Source organism: Papio anubis, chromosome 4, assembly GCF_008728515.1.
Source record: "Papio anubis isolate 15944 chromosome 4, Panubis1.0, whole genome shotgun sequence".
Taxonomy (NCBI): domain Eukaryota; kingdom Metazoa; phylum Chordata; class Mammalia; order Primates; family Cercopithecidae; genus Papio; species Papio anubis.
Window position 1 is genome coordinate 147,078,022 of NC_044979.1, and position 19,997 is coordinate 147,098,018.

Consider the following 19,997-nt stretch of genomic DNA (forward strand, 5'->3'; position numbering starts at 1 on the left):
GCCTCTCCTGGGCCCCCGCCTGCGGCTTCTGCACCCACCCTTCTCTCCCACACAGGCCGGGACCCTCCCTCCCCTCCTGGGGCTCCTGCGCCCACCCTTGCGTCCCACACAACTGGTCCCTTCCCGCAGCCACACCTGTCGCCTCTCTTGCTGTGTGGCCACCAGCAGGTGCTTCACTGCCTGTTCCTTAGGGTGGAGAGAGGAAGGGGGAGCCTCCCTGGAGTCTCACAAAGCTAAGTGAGTTCACGTGCTGGGAAGATCCAGGCTGTTCTGGGAAGCGATTCTGGGTGAGAACAGGGGCCTGATCTTCCTCAGCAGCCCCGGGGCTGGTTCCAGGCTCGCTGCCCATTGGTCAGCTCAGGTTTCCCTGCTCCAGCCTCATCCTCAGTGCGTGCCCCGAGGCTCCTCCACAGAGCGGAAGGAATCGCTGGCCCACAGCAAGTGTCACGTGGCACAACCTTTGCTCTAAATGCCTCTTGCATTCAGGCACTTGCTGAGCGCCTCTTCCAGGCCGTTGTCTGAGGGAACAGAGACCCTGTGGCTGCGCATCTGCCTATTCAGCTGCCCTCACGAGAGCACCACAGACCAGGCTGCTTAAAGTAGCAGATGTTGGCTGGGCGCAGTGGCTCGCGCCTGTAATCCCAGCACTTTGGGAGGTGGAGGCGGGTGGATCTCTTGAGCTCAGGAGTTCAAGACTGGCCTGGGCAACAGAGTGAGACCTCGTCTCTATTTAAAAAATAAATAAAATAAAACAAAACCCCAGCAGATGTTTGTTGCTCACAGTTCTGGAGGCTGGAAGTCCAGGATCGGGAACTGACGAGTCTGGTGTCTGCTGAGGCTGCCTGGTTCCAGATGGCGCCCTCTCACTGTGTCCTCCCACGGTGGGAGGCGCAAGGGGGCTCTGGGGTCCCTTTTATGAGAGTGCCAGTCCCCTCCCTGAGGCTCTGCCCCATGGCCTCCTCACCTCCCCTGGGCTCCCTCCTAGGATTTCAGCATGGGAGCGGGAGCACACAGTCCGTGCACGGGCCCACCTCCTTCCTGCTGTGTGAGACCCAGTGGGCGCTCCCTGCCCTGCCCCATCCTCCTACTGGGTGGTCTCTGCCTGGCCCCTCAGTGCCTGCTAGGCCTGCCCTGCCCACAGTGACGTCCCCGCCCTCTGAGTGCATCTTCTCATGCCCTTTCAAACAATCTCTGTGCTACTCCTGCTCCGAGGATGTCTTTTCAGTCTAGCGGAGCCTCAGGATCCCTGGGAACCGAGCTGGACCGCTGCCGCTGCCCCTGCATCGCAGACATGCTCTTCCCTCCCTGCCCACATGGGGCCTGCACCCTCACCATCGCCGCCATCACTGTGCTGCCCTGGGCGTGGCGGTGGCACATGCGAAGCCAGTGTGCGCTGGTGCTCACCGTGTCACGTGGGCACACTTGTTGTTTACACAGATTCTCCCACTGCGACCCTGGCAGCAAACCCACAAGCTGGTTGTGGCCCCAGATGCTCAGACAAGGAACAGGTGCAGCCAGGATGAGTGACCTGCCCGTGTTCGAACAGGCAGTGGCAGAGGGTGCTCCAGGGTTCACACCCAGGCAGGCTGACCCCAGACCCTGTGGCCAGTGCGATTGCAGGGGGCTTCCTCGTATCAGGCCGTCTGTGAAATCCACCAGGGCGGGACCCCAGGGCTTTCTGGGGCTCCAGCACTAGCCCAGGGCCAGGTATTCAGCTGGGGTTTTAAAGCATCTGCCGAGGGCTGAGCAGGGACAGGTGGGACGGGGATGCTTCATCTTCCCTCTGTCCCCTTTCCCAGTGTGAGCACCCAGCCTTTTCAGTTTTTCCCAGTTTCCAAAGATCTTATGAGAAGATGCTGGTGATTTAATGTCATTACCTTGCAAGGATCATCTGCATTTTAGGAACAGTAGGCTGAGAAGATGTGTTCTTAGCCCAGAAAATAGATTTCTCAGGCATAATGTCAGGGCCTTGGTTGTAGAGGATTTGGATCCCTGCTTCTCCTCCAAAAAACCAGAAGAAAATCTCAGTGCAGAGGGAACGTGTAAGCTTGTTTTCTGTCTGGGCCAGTGCCACAGTGTGTGAGCTAGCAGAGCCTCAGAGTGTGTCTGATACGTCGTGACCTCTGTGTTATTTTCTCTTTCAGAATTATCTTAGAGATTCTCCAAGGTTTTTTCCAGTAAACTTCAGAGGGAGCTTGCCAAGGTTCTGCCAGTCCTCTTGGATGGCCTTGGTCTGCGGACTGACATGGAAAGGCAAGCTCGCCACAGTGCAGATCCCCCAGAAGCCCTCTCCCCTCCCTGCACTGTGGGTCCTGCCCACTGCTTACTAGGGTTATTCCTGGGTGGTTTAGAATCCCAATCACTTGCATGTTGCTGCTGGCTGCACACTTGCCACATGACCCATGGGAGCCTCTTTTGGGCGTTGGGGGTGGGGATGAGGAGAAGGTGGGCACTTCAGACTCAGAGCAGTGAAGTCTCCCGTGCATTCCACTCCACGAAACTTAGAAAGATTTAGTCTACAATAACCACAAGAAAGGAAATTGGTTCATTTATCTTGAAAAATTATGGGAGTAATTCTGTATAGGGGAAACATCTTACCCTCATCCTAAGTACAAAGCATTTTCCTGTGATTTAAACTTCTCGTGTCTCCGCAGTGGCCCTTTCTGGCTTAGCTTTTTCTCAGCTACAAGTATCTTCCATAAGCTGATGCCCTTCGGGCCTCAGGCCCACAGTGGTGGCACCTGCCCCGCCCCTGCCGCCTGCCTCCCTGACGTGGAGCCCATGCCCTCCTCGCCTCTGCCTGTTCTGGAGACACTGGGACTTTCCCTTGAACTGGGCCGCCTGGGGGCTTGTTTTTGCCTGTGATGCAGCCAGCAGCTCTGGCAGACAGCCTTCCCCAAGCTCCCCCAGCAGAGTTAACTTCCACAGTGAGAGGCTTCACAGGGACAGGAGATGGCCTCAGATGTCCTACAAAGGCAGATGTAGGATTGGAGCTGATAGGAGGGAGGGAGGCCCTTTCTGTAGGGAGAGCGTTCAAATTCAGGCTTTTTTCTAAGCAGGGGCTCTTTATCCAGCATCCCGGGGCAGGAACTCAGTTCTCCGTGAAGCCCTTGCAGCTGCATACGCATTTCTGTTACATGCATGCGTTTTTCTCCAGAGAGCAGTTGCCATCTTCAAAAGGTTTCTGACACCTGTGCCTCCTTCCCAGTGTTAACAACTGCCCTGTTGAGGAGGCAGCCTCAGTGATCCCAGCGAAGGTTCTAGAGCCCTTGGAAGCCACATGCACAGACACCACCCATCTGGCTTCCCAACACTCCTCCGTGAGTGTAAACAGAGCAGGATATCCAGCTTGGCAGTCAGAGCAGTGGGGCTCTGGTGGGACAGGTGCTCAGGTGCCCAGTGGTGCTTGTGAGGCCAGCAATGGTGGCCCAGGGCACACCGCAGCCCTGGTGGTGAGGCCCCGGTTCCTCCGAGCACAGCTGCTCTGGCTCTGCAGTGGCCTGGTCCCGGGGGCGCTGCCTGAGGAGTCATCCTGAGAAATGATGGTGGCCTCTGGCAAACATTCGGCTGGGACATGCCCGCCGGCTGGGCTGCTTTTTTCTGAGGAGAAAGCATTTCCCAGCTAGGGCACCCAGCTGTGCTCACGAGGAAATGGCTGGGTGAGCAACAGGGCTGCCCGCGGCCCGTAGTGCCTGTGTCTCCTCCAGGCTGGAAAGGAAACTAGGGAGTGGACTCCACTTAAGATCCCCCCAGGCCTCCTCAGGAAGCCGCGCCACTCCAGAAGCCTTCCCGGTGCCGGAGGGTGCAGAGCTGACCAGAAAGTTGGCCTCTGACCCAGATGCCCAGCTCTGACCTCAGCACCCTCTCATCTCTTGGAGACCTGGGGCCTCTGCCCGAATCAGCCCCGGGAGCCCTGGGATGCAGGCCCTCACCTCGCAGCCAGAACTCTGTGAGGCTCTGGGCCTCAGCCTCACTACCACAGGGGGTAAGGGGTGCAGCTGAGACTCAGGGATGCCACATGAATGGGCGATGAGGCGGTGCGGGTGCCTGTGTGTGTGGATGCCCTCACTCTGGCACTCAGCAGTAGCCTTGTGAATTAGAATTGCGGTGGGGGCAGTTACCCAGCTTCTCCTCTTGTTGTTAGTTTGTGGCATTAGGGAAGGCCCCTGGGAGCACACCCTGCATCTTCCCAAATTAAACCGAATGCAAGGTCTCTTCCTAAAGGCTATGCTGCACTAGTGAGTTTGCCACAAGAGCTATTAGCATTAATGTTGCATGCAGGTTGGGGCTGTGAGTGGATCTGGCAGGCCAGACCTGCACTCCAGGAGGGACGGACCTTGTAGGCAGAAGGACACGGGGCCCGTCGGACTACACTGAGGCCGGGCCATGCCGAAGCCAGGCCATGCTGAGGCTGGTCCGTGCTGAAGCCAGCCTGTGCTAAGGCTGTTCCACACTGAGGCTGGTCCACACTGAGGCTGCTCCACACTGAGGCTGGTCCACACTGAGGCTGGAGCTGCTGCCAGGATGTCTGTACTTGCGCTCAGGCTGCTCTCCTAGGGTCCCCACTCCTGTTCCAGGTTGGGTCTGGGCAGCGCACATGCTGCTGTGCAAGCTCCGTCTTCCAGGGTGAGGTGGCTTCCACCCTGAGGGCTCCCAGCCCATGCCCGGCTTTTTGCTCCCCTCTCCCTGTTGGCCTCACCTGAAATCAACAGGTTGCTTCGTCTCAGTCAAACATACAGTTGAATTCCGTAAATGAGACCAAAATCTGTTTCTGTGAGATAAAATTGATAAGTCTCTAGCCAGACTAATCATAAGTAAGAGGACACAGATGAACACTCTTGGGCGTGAGAGAAGTGACCCTGGTGCCTGCTATTTTCCATGTTTCAGTAGAGCCATCCTGGCGGGTGTGAAGTGGCTCCTGTGGGCTTCGTTTGCCTTCCCCTGAGGCCGGTGGTCCCGAGCTGCTCACTCTGTGCTTATTGGCCCCACGTTTGTTTTCTCTGGAGAAGCGTCTGTCCCATCCAGTGCCTGCTTTGTAAATGGGTTTTGTTGGTTAGTGGTGAGAGTCTTCATGTGTTCTAGATACTAGACCCTTCTCAGGTACATGATATGAGAGGCCCCTGTGGGGCAGCCCAGGAAGGGCTCTCAGTCTTGCTGGGCATCAGGGCCTTGTCAGGGAGGAGATGGCCATCTGTGGGCCTTGGAAAGGGGCATAGAGGGGCCAGGCACACATGGCCCTGCCTCCTGCAGCCTGGTGCGGGCACAGGGGGTGGCCAGAGAGAACCATTTCCACAGACAGGCTCAGTGCTAGGACTGCCCGGAGCACACTCAGGGCCCCTGGAAGGCAGCCCTGGCTGGGAATCCCGTCGTCCAGGCTCTTGCCGTGGGATCATGGCCCTTCCCAAGAAGTCTGCCTGCAGCGCTGTCCTCCCCAGCCACGCTGTGCGCCTGGGCCACCCTGGAGTGCGGCCAGGTCCTCCGGAGAGTCCGTCAGGGACTGGCCCGTGGCGCCGCCCTCTGCAGCCACACTGTGTGCCTGGGCCACCCTGGAGTGCGGCCGGGTCCTCCGGAGAGTCCGTCAGGGACTGTGCCACCACTTCACAGCCACCACAACACAGGCATGAGGGAGTAAACGCAGAAAACAAGGTTTTAGGTACCGAGCGCTCTGTGCCTGGGCCGGGCCCAGAGTAGCATCCTGTCCCCAAGCCTGGCTGTGGAGGGCTTCCCTGCCCTGTCGCTGCACTAGCGGGGCCCTGATCTGTCTGTGCCTAAAGTCTGGTAGGCTGGGCGCTCCACAAAGTGGCTGGGCCTCAGGTCCCTGTGGTGGGGACGGCCGGGCTGCTGTGTGCCGCCTGAATGGGGGACGGCTGGGCTGCTGTGTGCTGCCTGATCGGGGGACGGCCGGGCTGTTGTGTGCAAAGCCTGAATAGTGGACGGCCAGGCTGCTGTGTGCAAAGCCTGAATAGTGGACGGCTGGGCTGCTCTCTGCCGCCTGATCGGGGGACGGCCGGGCTGCTGTGTGCAAAGCCTGAATAGTGGATGGCCAGGCTGCTGTGTGCGCCGCCCGATGCAGGGGCAGAGTTGCCCCTGGGAGGTGTGAGAGGTGAGTCTTGCTCTGTGACCTTTGGATGAATAATGAACGGGCTCTCCCCCATGTTGGGAAGCGTTTAGCAGGGCTCTCTCCTTGTCCCCAGTGCCCTCTTCCTGGATCCCACCTTCCTGCCTGTGCTTCCGCACACTGCTCCGTCTGCCTGCTACTCCTTTCCTTCTGGGTCTCCCCGCCCTCATGGGCCTTCTGCCGCTCCTTGCCTCTCGTGGGCCTGCCCTGGCTACGAGTATGCATTCTACAGGTCCTCAGTGAGGCTGCCTCCTAGGAGCCTGCCTGACTTCCTGCCAGCTCAACCTCCTCCCTAGGCTGTAGGCTGCCCTGGAGGTCGGAGCTTCAGACCTGGTCCCGTGCCCGGGAGCCCAGGTTTCCCACACGGGGACAGGAGGTGGTATCCCCGTCGTCACGGCGAGGGCTGGAGGCACAGGTGCCCGTGAGTGACCTGCTGCTGCCCTGGGCCTGCGCCCTGCCAGTGGGTCCCACGGGTCCTCACAGGGAACCCTCTGCACCCTCCCCTCTCGGCTGCCGGGTCCCCAGGAGAAAAGATGTGGAGCCGGGGCTGCTGGGCGGCCATGGCCCTGCCATGCGGGCCTGATGGCCCGGCAAGGGAGCTGCAGTTGGTGCCAAGAGCACCCCAGGACCATCCTCACGTTTGCTCTTCCCCACCTGCCTCTTTCCCCACTCCCCAATGGCTTTCCTGCTTTTAACTACTGATATGTCTACACAGCTTCTCAAATCGGTGGACAGTAGAGCCGACTGTAGGTCTTGTCTGCTCAGCATGGGCAGCTCCCTCTGCCTCATCCCGGCTGCTTCGACCCACCCCAGTGCCTCCCCATTCCACGCTCGGTCGCACACACACTGGACATGCCCGGGAAGTGGCCGTCGCTGCATCCGTGCCCATCGTCCACCCACCCGTGTGCCCCCCAAGCACCGACTGTGTGCCAGGTTCTGTGCTGGCAACGGGGCCCTACATGGTTGCCTCGTCTCCTCCAGGGAACGCCCCATCCAGTGGGGAGGAGAGTCATGTGCCCAGTCACTGTGTGGTGTGGTGGAGTAGCGGGCGCGGCCACAGAGGAGTTGGAGTGGGCACTTCTGGCTGGCAGGGGAGGGGTGAGGGAGCTACCAGGACAGATTGTGGGGAAGGTGGCATTTCAGTTGGATCTCAGTGGCGGATGGGAGCGGGGGTGTAGGTGGAAGGTGACCTGTGGACTTGGGTTGTGGGTCTGCCCCTCTGTGGCTATTGTCCTGTGCCATGGGCCTGGAGGGGGATGTCGCGGCGAGAGCCGGCCTGGTGGGGAGGTGCAGGGTGGGTGGAGGACCTGCAGCATGGCTGGGGGTGTCGGGCACAGGCTCGAGGGGCAGGCATTGGCTGCTGTGAGAATATAGTCGGGAGCTTAGTTGTGAGTCTAAGGTTACACATTAAAATAAAAGGGCTTGATTTTTGCTCTGAACATTGTGGCATACGTCAGCATTTCCCCGTTGTTTCCTGGAAATCATCCACAAATAACAAGAAGCATGAAAACCAAAATGGCACTTAAATTTTGACAAAACAGAAATGCAGCTGCAAACCAAGCCCCAGGCGGAGGCAGGCAGCCCATGGCGCAGGAGAGTGCAGTGAGCAGACACATCCCCGGGGAAGCCTGGGGCAGTGCCGGTGGAGAGAGCTCCGTGAGGGAGCCGCCGAGTAGAACTGCCTTGCTGGCAGGAGCCCTTGCGAGAGGCAGCGCCTGACCCTGGCTTCGCGGTGGTGGGGCCAGGTGGCAGCTGGAACAGGGGTCCCTGGACTGGCGCATGGTCCCAAGCCGCAGCAGAGGTTGGTGCTGAGCTGAGGGGTCACACAAGTGCATGTCATGTGCTTGAAGCCGCATCTGTGGCAGAGAGAACATTTGCTCTTAGGAAAACTCACACCGTCCTTTCTTTCCTGCCAGAGGGAGCTACTGGGGGCTGATTGGACTCACAGCAGAACTGTCACTGGATTTCAGATAAAAGGAAGCAGGCCTGTCCTTCCCCACTGTGAACCTGTGCACAGAGCCGGATTCAATAAAACTCATCTTCAGCAGTGAGCAGTAAAGGTCACTGCCTGCATTTGTGTAAGAGCAAAGGAGAAAAAGAAGAAAAACAAGTGGCAGAAAAAGTTTCACAGAAAAACGGTGGACACTGAGCAGATGAAAATTGTATCCAGACATTTTGCCAAGAAATAAGTTAACGAGGTGTTAGAGTCTGTGAAGCTTGGTGGAACGCATATGCTCCAAGAAGAGACGGTGAGGCCGGGGGGTGCGTGAGACGGAACCCGGAGGGTCTCGGGGCGGGAGACGGGGCAGCACGGGAAGGAAGGTGACCGGATGCACAGGGAGGTGAATCATGGGAAAAACTACGTAAAGAACCCGCAGCAAGAGTTCCATCTCTTGAACTGGAAGATGAAGTGAATGTGGAAGCTGGGAAATGTAACTGCTACATGTCATATATTCAAAAAGAAGTGTCAGGACGGCAGAGGGAGGAGAGAACATGAGGATGGCATCCTCGCTGTTGAGAGCCGAAGACACAAACACACCATCTAAAGGTAGTATCAGGTGCGGAGAATGGATGGAGCTGCGTGTTCGGCTCCCTAGAGCACCAGGCGCAGTAGACTGGTCTGTCCCAAGAGAGTGACTGTGAGGGCCTGGCTCCTGGCCATGGAGCCGGGATCCCGTGGTCTGCATCTGCGCACAGCAGACCTGAAAGAGCCCGTGCTGCGCCCAGTCCAGTTCTGCAGGCATGAGAACCGGCGGAGCCTGTGGTGGAAACCCCAGTCCCGGGCAGAAAACAGGAGCTGCCCTGCTAAGGCCGCCAGGCAGGCAGGGGAGGAACGCTGGCCTCCTCCAGTTTTCATTCCATTCAGGCCTCAAGGGGTTGGAGGAGGCCTGCCCATGGTGCAGCGGGCAGTCTGCTGAGTCCCCGATTCAAATGCTGATCTCTTCCACAAACCCTCCCAGACACACCCAGAAAGAGTTTTGATCTGAATACCCCAGGTCCTGTCCAGTGGACACATGGAATGAACCATCACAGACTGTATAAACAGTGAGGGTGATATATCTGACTAGTTAGGCACTGAACATAGGAGATACAGTAGGTACTGTCTAGTGGGAAAGTATAGGTGTGAAACAAAACTGAATTATAAAAGCAACCAGGGTAAAACACGCACACTTTTCTAAGCCTCGAGAGAATTACACGCAAAAAAGTAAACTAGATTAAAAAGGCCACAGAATGACGTAGATGTAAAAGCTCTGAAATCGAAAGCATAACAACATAATACAACAGAAATAGACACAAATCAAGTTATAGATGGACTAAACTCTCCTATTAAAAGGAAAGGACTTCCTGATTGGATTGCAAAGCAAAACCAAACGTTGGAAAATACGGGAAGCAAAGGCATCCTGGTGACATGAACCTGGAAAGCAGGAGCTGTGATCTCGATGCAGTGTGAGTTCAGGCCGGAAGCCGCTTGGAAACAAAGGTGGGCACTTTTCACAGCGAGGTGCAGGTGGGTTAGCCAAATAACGTGTCACCGCTGTTGGGAAAAGCAGAAATGAGGAGAGATTCACGGGGAAATTGTCAGAGACGCCCATAGCAGAATTTATGTCCTCATCTGCGATATATCAAGTGGGCAAAGAATAATGGAAAAAACAGAAAAATATAGATGTGCGTAAAACCCAGATCCCCAAAATTAGAGAATATACTCATGTTAAAGGAACGCATAGAAAACAACATTCACAAAGATTAATTGTGTCTTCGGTAATAGAGAAAGCCTTTGTAAATTAAAATAAGTAGAACTAATACAACTTCTTGTGATTGCAGTGTGATGTGAAATCAAGAACAAAATCAGGGGAAAAAAAAGCTCCTAACACTTGGAAATTAAAAAACAAAACCCAAACAGAACAAAACACTTTGTCTTAAACAATTCTTGGTTCAAAGAATTACAGTTCAAAAGTGCATAAAATCTAGAAAATAATTGTCATGAAAACACTTCTCATCAGAGCCTGTGGGAACCATCTAAATTCACAAGTTTAAATATTTTTATCATTCAGCAAGAAAGCATGTAAATATATGGATGAGACCTTCAACCCAAGAAGTCAGAGAACAAAAGGAAAATAAACCTTATTGAAACAAAAAGGTAGGAATTTGTAAAGATCAAAGCAGAAGTTAACAGGAAAGTGAAAAATGGTAGAAATAATAAATAAGTCCAAATACCTGTTATTTGAAATAAAACCAATAAAACATATGAATTATTCACAGTTCTAATAAAAAATTGATAGAAAGTATCACCATCCAAAATAAGAAACAAGACTAATTACCCGAGCTATTGACTGAAGAGGAGCTTGCCAGAGCGTTCGGGCATGCTGAGAATTCTGTGTCCTGACCTGGATGGTGGATACGAAGGTGTAGACGTGTGTAAAAAGCCATCAAGCTGTGCACATAAGATTGAGCACTTTACTGCGTGTAAATTATATATACCTCAATGGGAAAGAAAATAAAAGCAAAAATTAAAAAATTGGAACGAATTATGAGTCTTATCTGAATTCTATAAAAAGAATTATGAATTATATCTCAATTCTATTTTAATAATAATCTGTAGGAAATGAATAACTTTTTAGGGGAATGTTATCTATCAATCCCAACTCCAGAAGAGAGAGAAATTTTAAACAGACCAATTATTGTAGAAAACCGTTGTCCCAACATTGCCATGGCTGCTCTCCCCCACCACAAAAGGAAAGAAACAGAAAATGCATCAGGCCAAGCCAGTTTCATGGGAAAATTCTACCAGATTTGTGAAGTGCAGATACTTTGAACACTGTGTAAACCAGTTCAGACTGTGGGAAAAGGAAGGGAAGGCATTCTGGAAGTGAGTGTTGTATTGATACCAACAACTGTAAAGGCCTTACAAGCCTGTGTGTGTATGCATGTGGGCGTGCGTGTGCATGTCTGGGTGGGCGTGTGGGCGTGCGTGTGCATGTCTGGGTGGGTGTGTGGGCGTGCGTGTGCATGTCTGGGTGGGCGTGTGTGCGTGTGTGTGCATGCGCACGCATGCATGTGTCAGTGTCAGTGTTAACATGTCAGGAGTGAAACTCAGCAGGTTGAAATACACCATATGTAGTAGGGTTTATTCCAGGACCAGCCTGTCAGCTTGATTTTAAGGTATCAATTTATAGAACACCCTCTTCATATTTGCTGAAAAGGCATTTGACCAAATCCAACATTCAGCCTTAATTAAAAACTCTTAATAAAATAGGAATATATGGGTAATTTCTCAGCATGATAGGAAATACCTATTTGAAGCAAAAGATGACATGCTGTAAATGAGAAAGTGCTGGCTTCGGCTCCAGTGAAGCCACAGGCCACCTAAGGATGTCCAGTATCACAACTGCGATTTAGTATTATTCTGGAGACACTAGTCATCCAAAGTAGACAAGCGAAAGAAACCCAAGGTTTCCATATTGTGAAGGAGGAGGAAAATTGGAAAATTGTCCCTCTTTGCTGCTGATAAGATTGTGTGTCAAGAGAATCAACTGAGAACTACTGCTGTCGATCGGAATTTAGCGAAGGGGGCGGGAAACAAAAATTTAAAATCACATATACAAAGATAAGTTAGAAAGTAGAAGAAAAGGCCAGGCGCGGCGGCTCACACCTGTAATCCCAGCACTTTGGGAGGCTGAGGCAGGTGGATCACTTGAGGTCAGGAGTTCGGGACCAGCCTCACCAACATGGTGAAACCCCATCTCTACTAAAAATACAAAAATTAGCCGGGTGTGGTGGCATGCACCTGTAATCCCAGCAACTTGGGAGGCTGAGGCAGGAGAATTGCTTGAACCCAGGAGCTGCAGTGAGCCGAGATGACACCACTGTGCTGGAGCCTGGGCGACAGAGCGACTCTGTCTCAAAATATATATATACACACACATATATATATTTATATGTATATATATAGTGAAAAAAGCAAAGTACCAAATAAAGTGTAGGACATCTTACCATTTTTATTAAAATAAAGTGTGGTGGGAGGAAGAACATAGACATGTTGCTGGCTTGCACACCAGCAGCCTCTGGAAGGAACATATGCTCAAACCTCAGAACGTTGGTTGGCTGAGAGTCGGGGGCCTGGGGTGCTGGGGTTGGAAGTTGGGGAGAGGCTGCTCAGGGCATGGGCTTCTGTGTTTGTCGTCTGAACTGTGGGTCTTTCTTGTTAATGGACACATAATTGTACATATTTATGGGGTACATAGTGATGTTTCAGTATATGTAATGTATGGTGATTAGATCAGGGCAATTAGCATATCCTGCCCCCTTGCACGCTGTGCACACACCCCCTCCCCGTGCCCTTTTTCCCAGGCTCCTCTGGCCCCCAGCCCAGAGGGTGTTATCGCCCTTGAATCATCCTACCTGGGTGTCTGGCAGGCTTTGCAGCCCCACTGCTGGGGGCCTCCGGCTGCCCTCGCACCTGCTGGCGCCTCCCTTCCCCTCCCTGAGGCCACGCTGCCCTATCTCCTCCCTTCATGGTGGGGTGAGCCGGGCTTTGGAGTGGGTTAGGACTGGCGGGAACAAGGTTCTGACTTGGGCCAGGGGCAGGATTTACCTCCCTGAGCCCATCGGATCCTGTCCGTGAGACACCCCAGGAGTGGTGAGGGGCGTCTCTGGGTGGGCCTCCCTTAGCACCCCCAGAGCCTGGAGCTGGTGCCCACGTAGCCCCTCAGCCTGTGCCAGCCTGCCTGACCAGGCCCCATCTGTGCCCTGTTCTTCCTTGAACCTGCAGTCGGTTCTGGCTCCTGGCCTCCCCACCGTCTGCTGCCCCCGACGCCTCCCACCCCAGGTGTGTAGGGGCAGGTTAGAATCCACACTCCTGGCCGGATGCGACAGCTCACACCTGTAATCCCAGCACTTTGGGAGGCCAAGGCGGGTGAATCACCTGAGGTCGGAGTTCGAGACCAGCCTGGGGAACACAGTGATACCCCATCTCTACTAAAATACAAAAAATGAGCCAGGCGTGGCAGCATGCACCTTTAGTCCCGGCTACTCGGATGGCTGAGGCAGAAGAATCGCTTGAACCTGCGAGGTGGAAGTTGCAATGAGCCGAGATTGTGCCACTGCACTCCAGCCTGGGCGACAGAGCGAGACTCTGTCTCTTTAAAAAAAAAAAAAAAGAAGAAGAATCCAGGCTCCCTCCAGGGCGATGCAGCATCTCACGCTGTTCTGTGGAGGAACTGGAAGTAGCAGAATAAATGACGGCTGGTGGCTGTTAAACCGGACGGCAGCGTTGAAGCGTGCTCTCTCCCCAGCTGTGTGTCCCCTCCCCAGAGACTCTCACATCTGCCCCACACACGCCGCCGGGAGCCTATGCATCTGTTGCTACTCAGGAGACACAAGTGCCAAAAAAGTGAGAGAACTTGAGTTTGCAAAGTTAGAGTGCTGTATGGCCTGGCAGCTTCAGGCTTCCGGGAAAGAGGTCTCCCCCAGCTCCCGGCCCAGGGCGGGGGTGCTGCCAGGGGCGGTCTCGGGGGCCTGGGCGGGAGTTCCCCACACACCTGGGTGCACTTACGTCGGCTAACCCTCTGTCCTTTGCTTTCTCCTAGCTGGAGATAGAGCTGAAGATGCTAAAGTCTCAGTCCAGTTCTGCCGAACAGAGCTTCCTGTTCTCCAGAGAGGAGGTGGACACCCTCAGGTATGTCCCCCAGAGAGGAGCAGACGTGCCCAGGTGTGTCCTGGGTGAGCAAGGCGGATGTGCTCAGGTGTGTCCTGCCGGGGGAGGGGAGGTGGGCACACTCATGGGTGTCCCCCAGGAAGGAAGCGCACATGCTCAGTCGTGTCCCCCAGCGGGGAGGTGCGCGTGCTCAGGCGTGTCCCCAGCGGGGAGGTGCGCGTGCTCAGGCGTGTCCCCAGCGGGAGGTGCGCGTGCTCAGTCGTGTCCCCCAGCAGTAGGTGCGCGTGCTCAGGTGTCTCCCCCAGGAAGGAAGTGCACGTGCTCAGGTGTGTCCCCAGCGGTAGGTGCGTGTGCTCAGGTGTGTCCCCCAGGAGAGGAAGTGCACATGTTCAGGTGTGTCCCCAGCGGGGAGGTGCGCATGCTCAGGCGTGTCCCCCAGGAAGGAAGTGCACGTGCTCAGGTGTGTCCCCCAGGAAGGAAGTGCGCGTGCTCAGGTGTGTCCCCAGTGGGAGGTGCGCGTGCTCAGGTGTGTCCCCCAGGAAGGAAGTGCACATGCTCAGGTGTGTCCCCAGCGGGGAGGTGCGCGTGCTCAGGTGTGCCACCTCCAGAGGAGGGGAGTGCAGGAGACATGTTGTGGCTGCCTCCTGTCCCCTCTCTCCAGCCTGTGGCCTTCTCTGTGTGCTCCCCCGTTGGTGGCTGGAGTGAAGTCCTGCTTCTCTGCTGCCTTCCTGAAAGGGCTTTTCTGTATAAGTCACATCCCATGCGCGTAGGTTCCTCTCTACAGGGACGCTCATCTCTGCTGGTGTGGGCCTTTCTTCAGCAGCCCTTCTCCAGCCAGCGCTGACAGCGGGGGCCTCTCAGTGTCCCGACGCTCAGAAGGGAGCAGGTCCTCCATCACGGGGTGGTGCTGCAGCCGGGTCCGCAGCCACAGGGGCTGTGTGGCAGTGCTGTGCCGAGACGGCTGCCCCGGAGTGTGGTTCAGAGCAGAGCCCAGGCAGTGCGGCAGCCGGGCGTGTCCAGCAGCCTTCAGACATGCTGCCAGCTCTCTGCCACCGCCCTGTCCTGGGGTGCCCTCACCCCAGCTCCTGCTTGCACACCGCGTCCCTAGACCAGGGTCTGCAGGCCAGGCTGCTTTTCTAAAGCTCTCTTCCTCTCCCCCTGGCTTGTGGACCCATCAGGATCCTCAGGCAAGAGGTTTCCAGGGAGATACAGGTGGAGTTCCTGGCTCTGCTTTAGTGCCTGTATTGGCACTGCCACTTCCACTGTGGATTGAACGTGGCTGTGTGGCCACCCGAGTGTCCTGCTAGAATCTACTGTGGGAGGCAGTGCCTGTGGGCACAGGGCGGGGTGTCCTGCTAGAATCCACTGTGGCAGGCAGTGACTGTGGGCACAGGGTGGGGTGTCCTGCTAGAACCCACTGTGGGAGGCAGTGACTGTGGGCACAGGGTGGGGTGGCAGGACGCCATGGCTTTCCTGCACTGGCCACTCCTCTGCTCTGAGTGTCTGCAGCAGGCCAGGCCCTGGGCATCCAGGGTTTCTCCTGGTCATCAGAGGAACTGAGAAGAGGGGACTGAGACAGTTCTAGGGGACATCAAATGGCCCTGCAGTGAGATGGGGGTGGCGGTGGGGAGAGGACGCCCTTCCCTGGCCACACAGCTTTGGTGTGTGGGCCCCTGGGCCCCCCGCAGCAGCAGCCTCTGCTTCGTCGCACCCTGGGGTTGTGGTGTTCACCCGTGGATGGCCCCCTTTCTCAGCGTTGCTGAGAGTAAAGCAGGAAAAGGGATGCCTTTAGTCTGGCCCAGGAAGTGCTCTGCACATGGCAGCTGCGATGCTGACCCAGGCCCAGGAAGTGCTCTGCACATGGCAGCTGCGATGCCTTCTAGATTCGAGGTTCCTCCAGCATCTCTGAAGCATTCCTCACGCATGAGCTGTGCCGTACACATCGCCCTCTGTGGCACCCGCCAGAGTCTGAGCGGCTTGGTTTCCATCCGTTCAGCCGTTTAGTGTTCAGATACTGAGTGTGTGTCGTGGGCGTCTCTAGGGCCGAGCACGAGGCTGATGGAGTGGTGAGTGGGCACTGATGTACTCTCCGTCTTCATCAGCATCTCCTTGTCTTAGAGACCTGGGGGCCATTCTTCACCTAGAGGCTCTGTCGTTACAGCCTGTGAGGTGCACGTGGTCTTGCGACAGTGGGTGTCTCCCCCAGCAAATGTGTCTGCGCGCGGTGTTCGGATTGATGGCGGGTGGGGGATGGGGGGCTGTGTGTAAGCGTGGGTGTGGTGTGGGGGGAGCTGGAGACTGGGCGGGGGCCGTGGTGAGTGTGCAGTCTCTTTCCTAGGAGCGATGGGAGGCACTGGAGGCCTTCAAGGGGAAGAGTGTGGCTGGAGAAAGCACTGGCTGCCGGGCCTGGGGAGGGGGAGGAGAGTGGCAGGGGGCAGCCCCGCCACCTGCTCGCCAAGCATCAGCGCTGGGAGCCCCTCCGAAGCTGGAGTTGGCTTTTCCTGTGCAGAGGTGAACAACACATGCCTCCCACACACACCCTGACTTGCAGGAGTAGCCCTGCCTGGGGAGAAAGACCCTTGCCACACCGAGCAGCAGGCCTGGGGGCCGCAGAGAGGGGATGGCGTGTAGCGAGACAGAAGGAATGGCTCAGAAGGGAAGCCCAGGCAGGTCAGTAGCTCACCAAGGCCAAGGCTGGATGAGGTGCCAGACAGGCTTTGATGTGTATCTGCTGTGAGAGGGGGAGCTGGGACCAGCAGCAGAGGCCACGCCTTGTCATCATGGAGAAGGGCCTCTGCGGGCGCAGGGGGAGAGGCCATGCATAGCAGCGTGTCGGGAAGTGCTGGGCTGGTGTGGCCGGTGCCTGACCCTGCAAGGTCCTGAATGCCATGCGAGGCAGGGCGGTCTCCAACTCTGTGCTCCAGGCCCCAGGAGCCACGTGGGAGGTGGTGGAGTAGGTACTTAAATTTGGGGAGTTGCGTCAGTGGCTTCCAGCATCCGTGGAGGTTGCAGGAAGGTCAGTGTGCCCCGGCCCGTGGCTGCCCACGCAGGAGCGCGCATCGCGCCGCACGGCTCCCCGCTCTCGGAGATGGCGCTCTGCTTTCTGCTGGGCCTTTTGGCACCTAGAGCCTCTCGTTCTGCAGTTGATGGGAGCATGGCCAGGCGGGCGTCAGATTTGTGTGGGCTGGTATGCTTGGGGTTTGTTTATTTTCACAATGTAAGAAAAGGCCTTTATCATTGATATCTTTTACATCAAGGTCAAAGCTTGTTGTCCCCACTGTTTTGTTTGGAGAAAGCAGCGATGGAAAGAAGGGCCTCTGTGGCTAACTCATGGGAACTGGGGAGACGCCGGCAGGTCGCCCTCAGCTCTCAGCACGGCCTTCTCCCAGGAGCAGCAGCCAAGAGCCTGGGGCTGGGCCTATGGCAGGCACCGTCCACCCTTCCCGGCCCGCCAGGCCTCGTAGCTCCATTTGGGAAGTCCCCCTTCAGGCCACGCAGCAGCCGTGGTCAGGATTTGGGAGCCAGTGGATCTGCTGGATGGACCTGGGAGAGGGCCTTGGAGTGTGCAGTGACAGGGAAGCCAGGTGACATGGTCCTTTTTGTGACAGACTCGATCAGGCCCAGCGGTGGGAGCCCGTGGAGCCCGGGCTGCCTCCCTGAGCTTCTCGGGAGAGAGGTGGCTCGGCGGAGCATGCAGGTGAGGCCTCCCGCCCAACCGGGGCACAGGCCAGGCTATTTTTCTCTGTGTACTAAGCACACGTCCTTCCAAGCTTTCTCTTCCAGAGCTCCTCCTTCCTGGGGTGTCCCTGCCCCTCCTGGCAGGGTGGCCTTCTGCCCCACTCCACCCCGTCCTCGGCCTCGGCGGATGCAGTGTTCTCAGGGTCGCGTTGCCGAGCCTCAGTTTCCTGTTGTGGCTGCAGTGGGATCGGTGCATCTCTGGGAAGCATCCGTATTTGCACCTCACCGTCGTCCTGAGTGAGGGCACGTGTGTCACAGCTTGTGCTTAGTTTTCCTGGGACCACCACAGGCAGCCCTTCTGGCTTGTGGGTGGGACAACAGGGGCCCTGGCGAGCTGCAGACCCTACCCCTGAGGAGAGTGTCTCGGATGCCGGGCACACGTGGCCACCCCACTCCCCAGGGAGGAGACGTTAGTGTTGAGGCCAGAGGCCTCCCTGTCATCTTGCTCTCTGTGCAGCTCTCGAGGGCTGGGCAGCTGGTGAGGAGATGAGAAAGGCTTCCCGCCTTGGATGAAACCCATTTCTCCTTTTAATCTGCCTCCTCCTCTTGAGTGTGAAGTGCTTTTTCTGCAGGCCTTTCATGAAACATGCAGGGGGCATTTTCTGAAGTGGTTGGTTCAGGGGAAGACATGGCAGACACCCGTGGCCCTGCCGCACCCCCCCACCCACCCCAGCCCTGTGCAGCCCCTCTGCCCTCAGCAACCATGGGCGGCCAGTAGAGGAGCCCAGTGGGCACCAGGGATGGTGCAGCCCCCCACCCCCCTCTGACTGCCCAGGAGGACCAGGGATGGTTCTCACACACACACGCACAGCCACACGTATGTGCGCCTGCTCTTGCCCACGTGCACACTCACATTTTCACATCCATCCATTTGTTGTATGTGAATGACATGTATCACATTGCATCGTTTTTCAACACAGAAGCTAGAGAGGGTGTCAGTGGGGATTTTTAAGAGGCAGCAGCTGAGGAGCCCTCTCAACCGGAACAAATCTGAGCTCGTCCTCTCTGCTGTCACATAGCAGGTCTAGCAAATCCTGAATGTTGCCTGTGGATTTAGCAACTGGTTAGACGCTCGCTAATTCCAGAGGCTCGCCTGTCTGTGCCAGCGCCTGCTAGTCACACTCCAGCCTTCGCTTCCTGGCTGTGCGATGCCTTCTGGGTCCTGGGAGGTGCTGGGGGCCCTGGAGACGCCGGCCTGCCTCAGGGGATGCGAGGTGACCTGTGACCCCACTCATCTGAGGTCCCCAGTCCTCAGGACGCTCTGTGATCTCCACTCATACCCCAGGGACCTAGTGCCCAGGCCCGTGTCCTTTCCAGAGAGGGCCAGGTGCTAGACTTTCAGTGTTCTTTTGTAGAAATTATCATCTGTCATCCAACAAATCTCCATTAAACAGAGCTGCTCTGAGTCCGCTCCTGAAGCCACGTAGAGGTAACCAGAAAGACAGTCACTGCCTGCCAAGCTTCCAGGGCAGTGGGTTGATCTTTGAGCTCACCGTGCCCAGCCCAGGCCACCAGGGAGCGTTCAGTCTGGGAAAGTGGAACTGGTTTTCCCTGGTTCTGTCCTGGTCTGCAGCTCCTGCCGCCCACTGTGGAGAACCTGCTGGCTGGGCCGGGTCTGGAGTACAGGTGATTGGTCCCATTGGAAGGGCAGCTGCAGCTGGAACGAGGCCACCCTCAGATGCTGTGGTCCCAGGTGGGAGGGCGTGGCCCCAAGGGGGCTGGTGATGAACTGCCCAGCCCATCAGGAACCCAGGGCGGGACTTTGGGAGCCTTTGTGGCCTCATTCTGCCTCCCACAAGCAGCTTCACAAGGTCCCACAAGGCTGGCGAGCCGCCTCCACCTGGCTGGGCAGCGCTGTCAGCAGGCCCATGACCACCAGAGCTGCCCCCACCCACTGCCTGGCTGCCAGTAGCGACGGCGGCCCCTGTGCCTGGTCTCTGCAGGTGGGGCCAGTGACCACAGCCAGTGAAGGCAGGTGTGCTGCCGGGGTCCGGCCTGCAGCTTGGGTCCTGTGCCCCGGACCTGCTTCTTCCTCTCCGAAAGCCTGCCCACCTCCCCTGGTCTCCAGCATCCTCAGGTTGCCCACATGCTCTGGCCGGAGCCTGCTCTGTGCGCTGCCCTGGGCACTCCGGGCCTTTCCTTCTAGCGTCTCCTGCCCTTCTGCTCTCGAGAGCTTTCTTGGCTCTGTTCACTGATTATTTCCTCTCCCCCGTTTTCTGTGTCTTCTTTCTGAAACTGTTATTTGGATGTTGGATTTTCAAATAGTTTTCTCTCTTTTAAATCTTTTTGATCCTATTTTCCTTCTTTTTGTTCTGCCTTCTGTATTTTCTCAGCTTTGTTAGCCTGTTCTTGTTTTATTTGTTGCCGTACTCTTCATTTCCTGAGAGTCGGTTTCTGTTCTCTGAGGATTCCTGCATCAATGGAACATCTTGTCGGTGTTCGCGGGGGCAGTGGGGTCACTGTGTCTTTGATGTTAATAATGGTGCT

General features: G+C 56.3%; 1 protein-coding gene across 16 annotated transcripts in view; it reads left to right on the forward strand.

The window, feature by feature from the left end:
• The window catches only part of MAD1L1 (mitotic arrest deficient 1 like 1), a 414,177-nt gene that overhangs the window by 235,186 nt on the left and 158,994 nt on the right, over window positions 1–19,997 (forward strand). For 13 of the 16 annotated variants that reach the window (XM_003895654.5, XM_017956539.3, XM_017956540.3 and 10 more), the window contains one exon: window positions 13,705–13,793. In XM_003895654.5, coding sequence (XP_003895703.1) covers window positions 13,705–13,793 — 89 coding nt within the window. Of the gene's footprint in view, window positions 1–8,182; window positions 8,368–13,274; window positions 13,509–13,704; window positions 13,827–14,130; window positions 16,019–19,997 lie in introns of those variants that run through there. The other 3 variants (XM_031665643.1, XM_017956553.3, XM_017956555.2) reach the window with 3 other exon arrangements.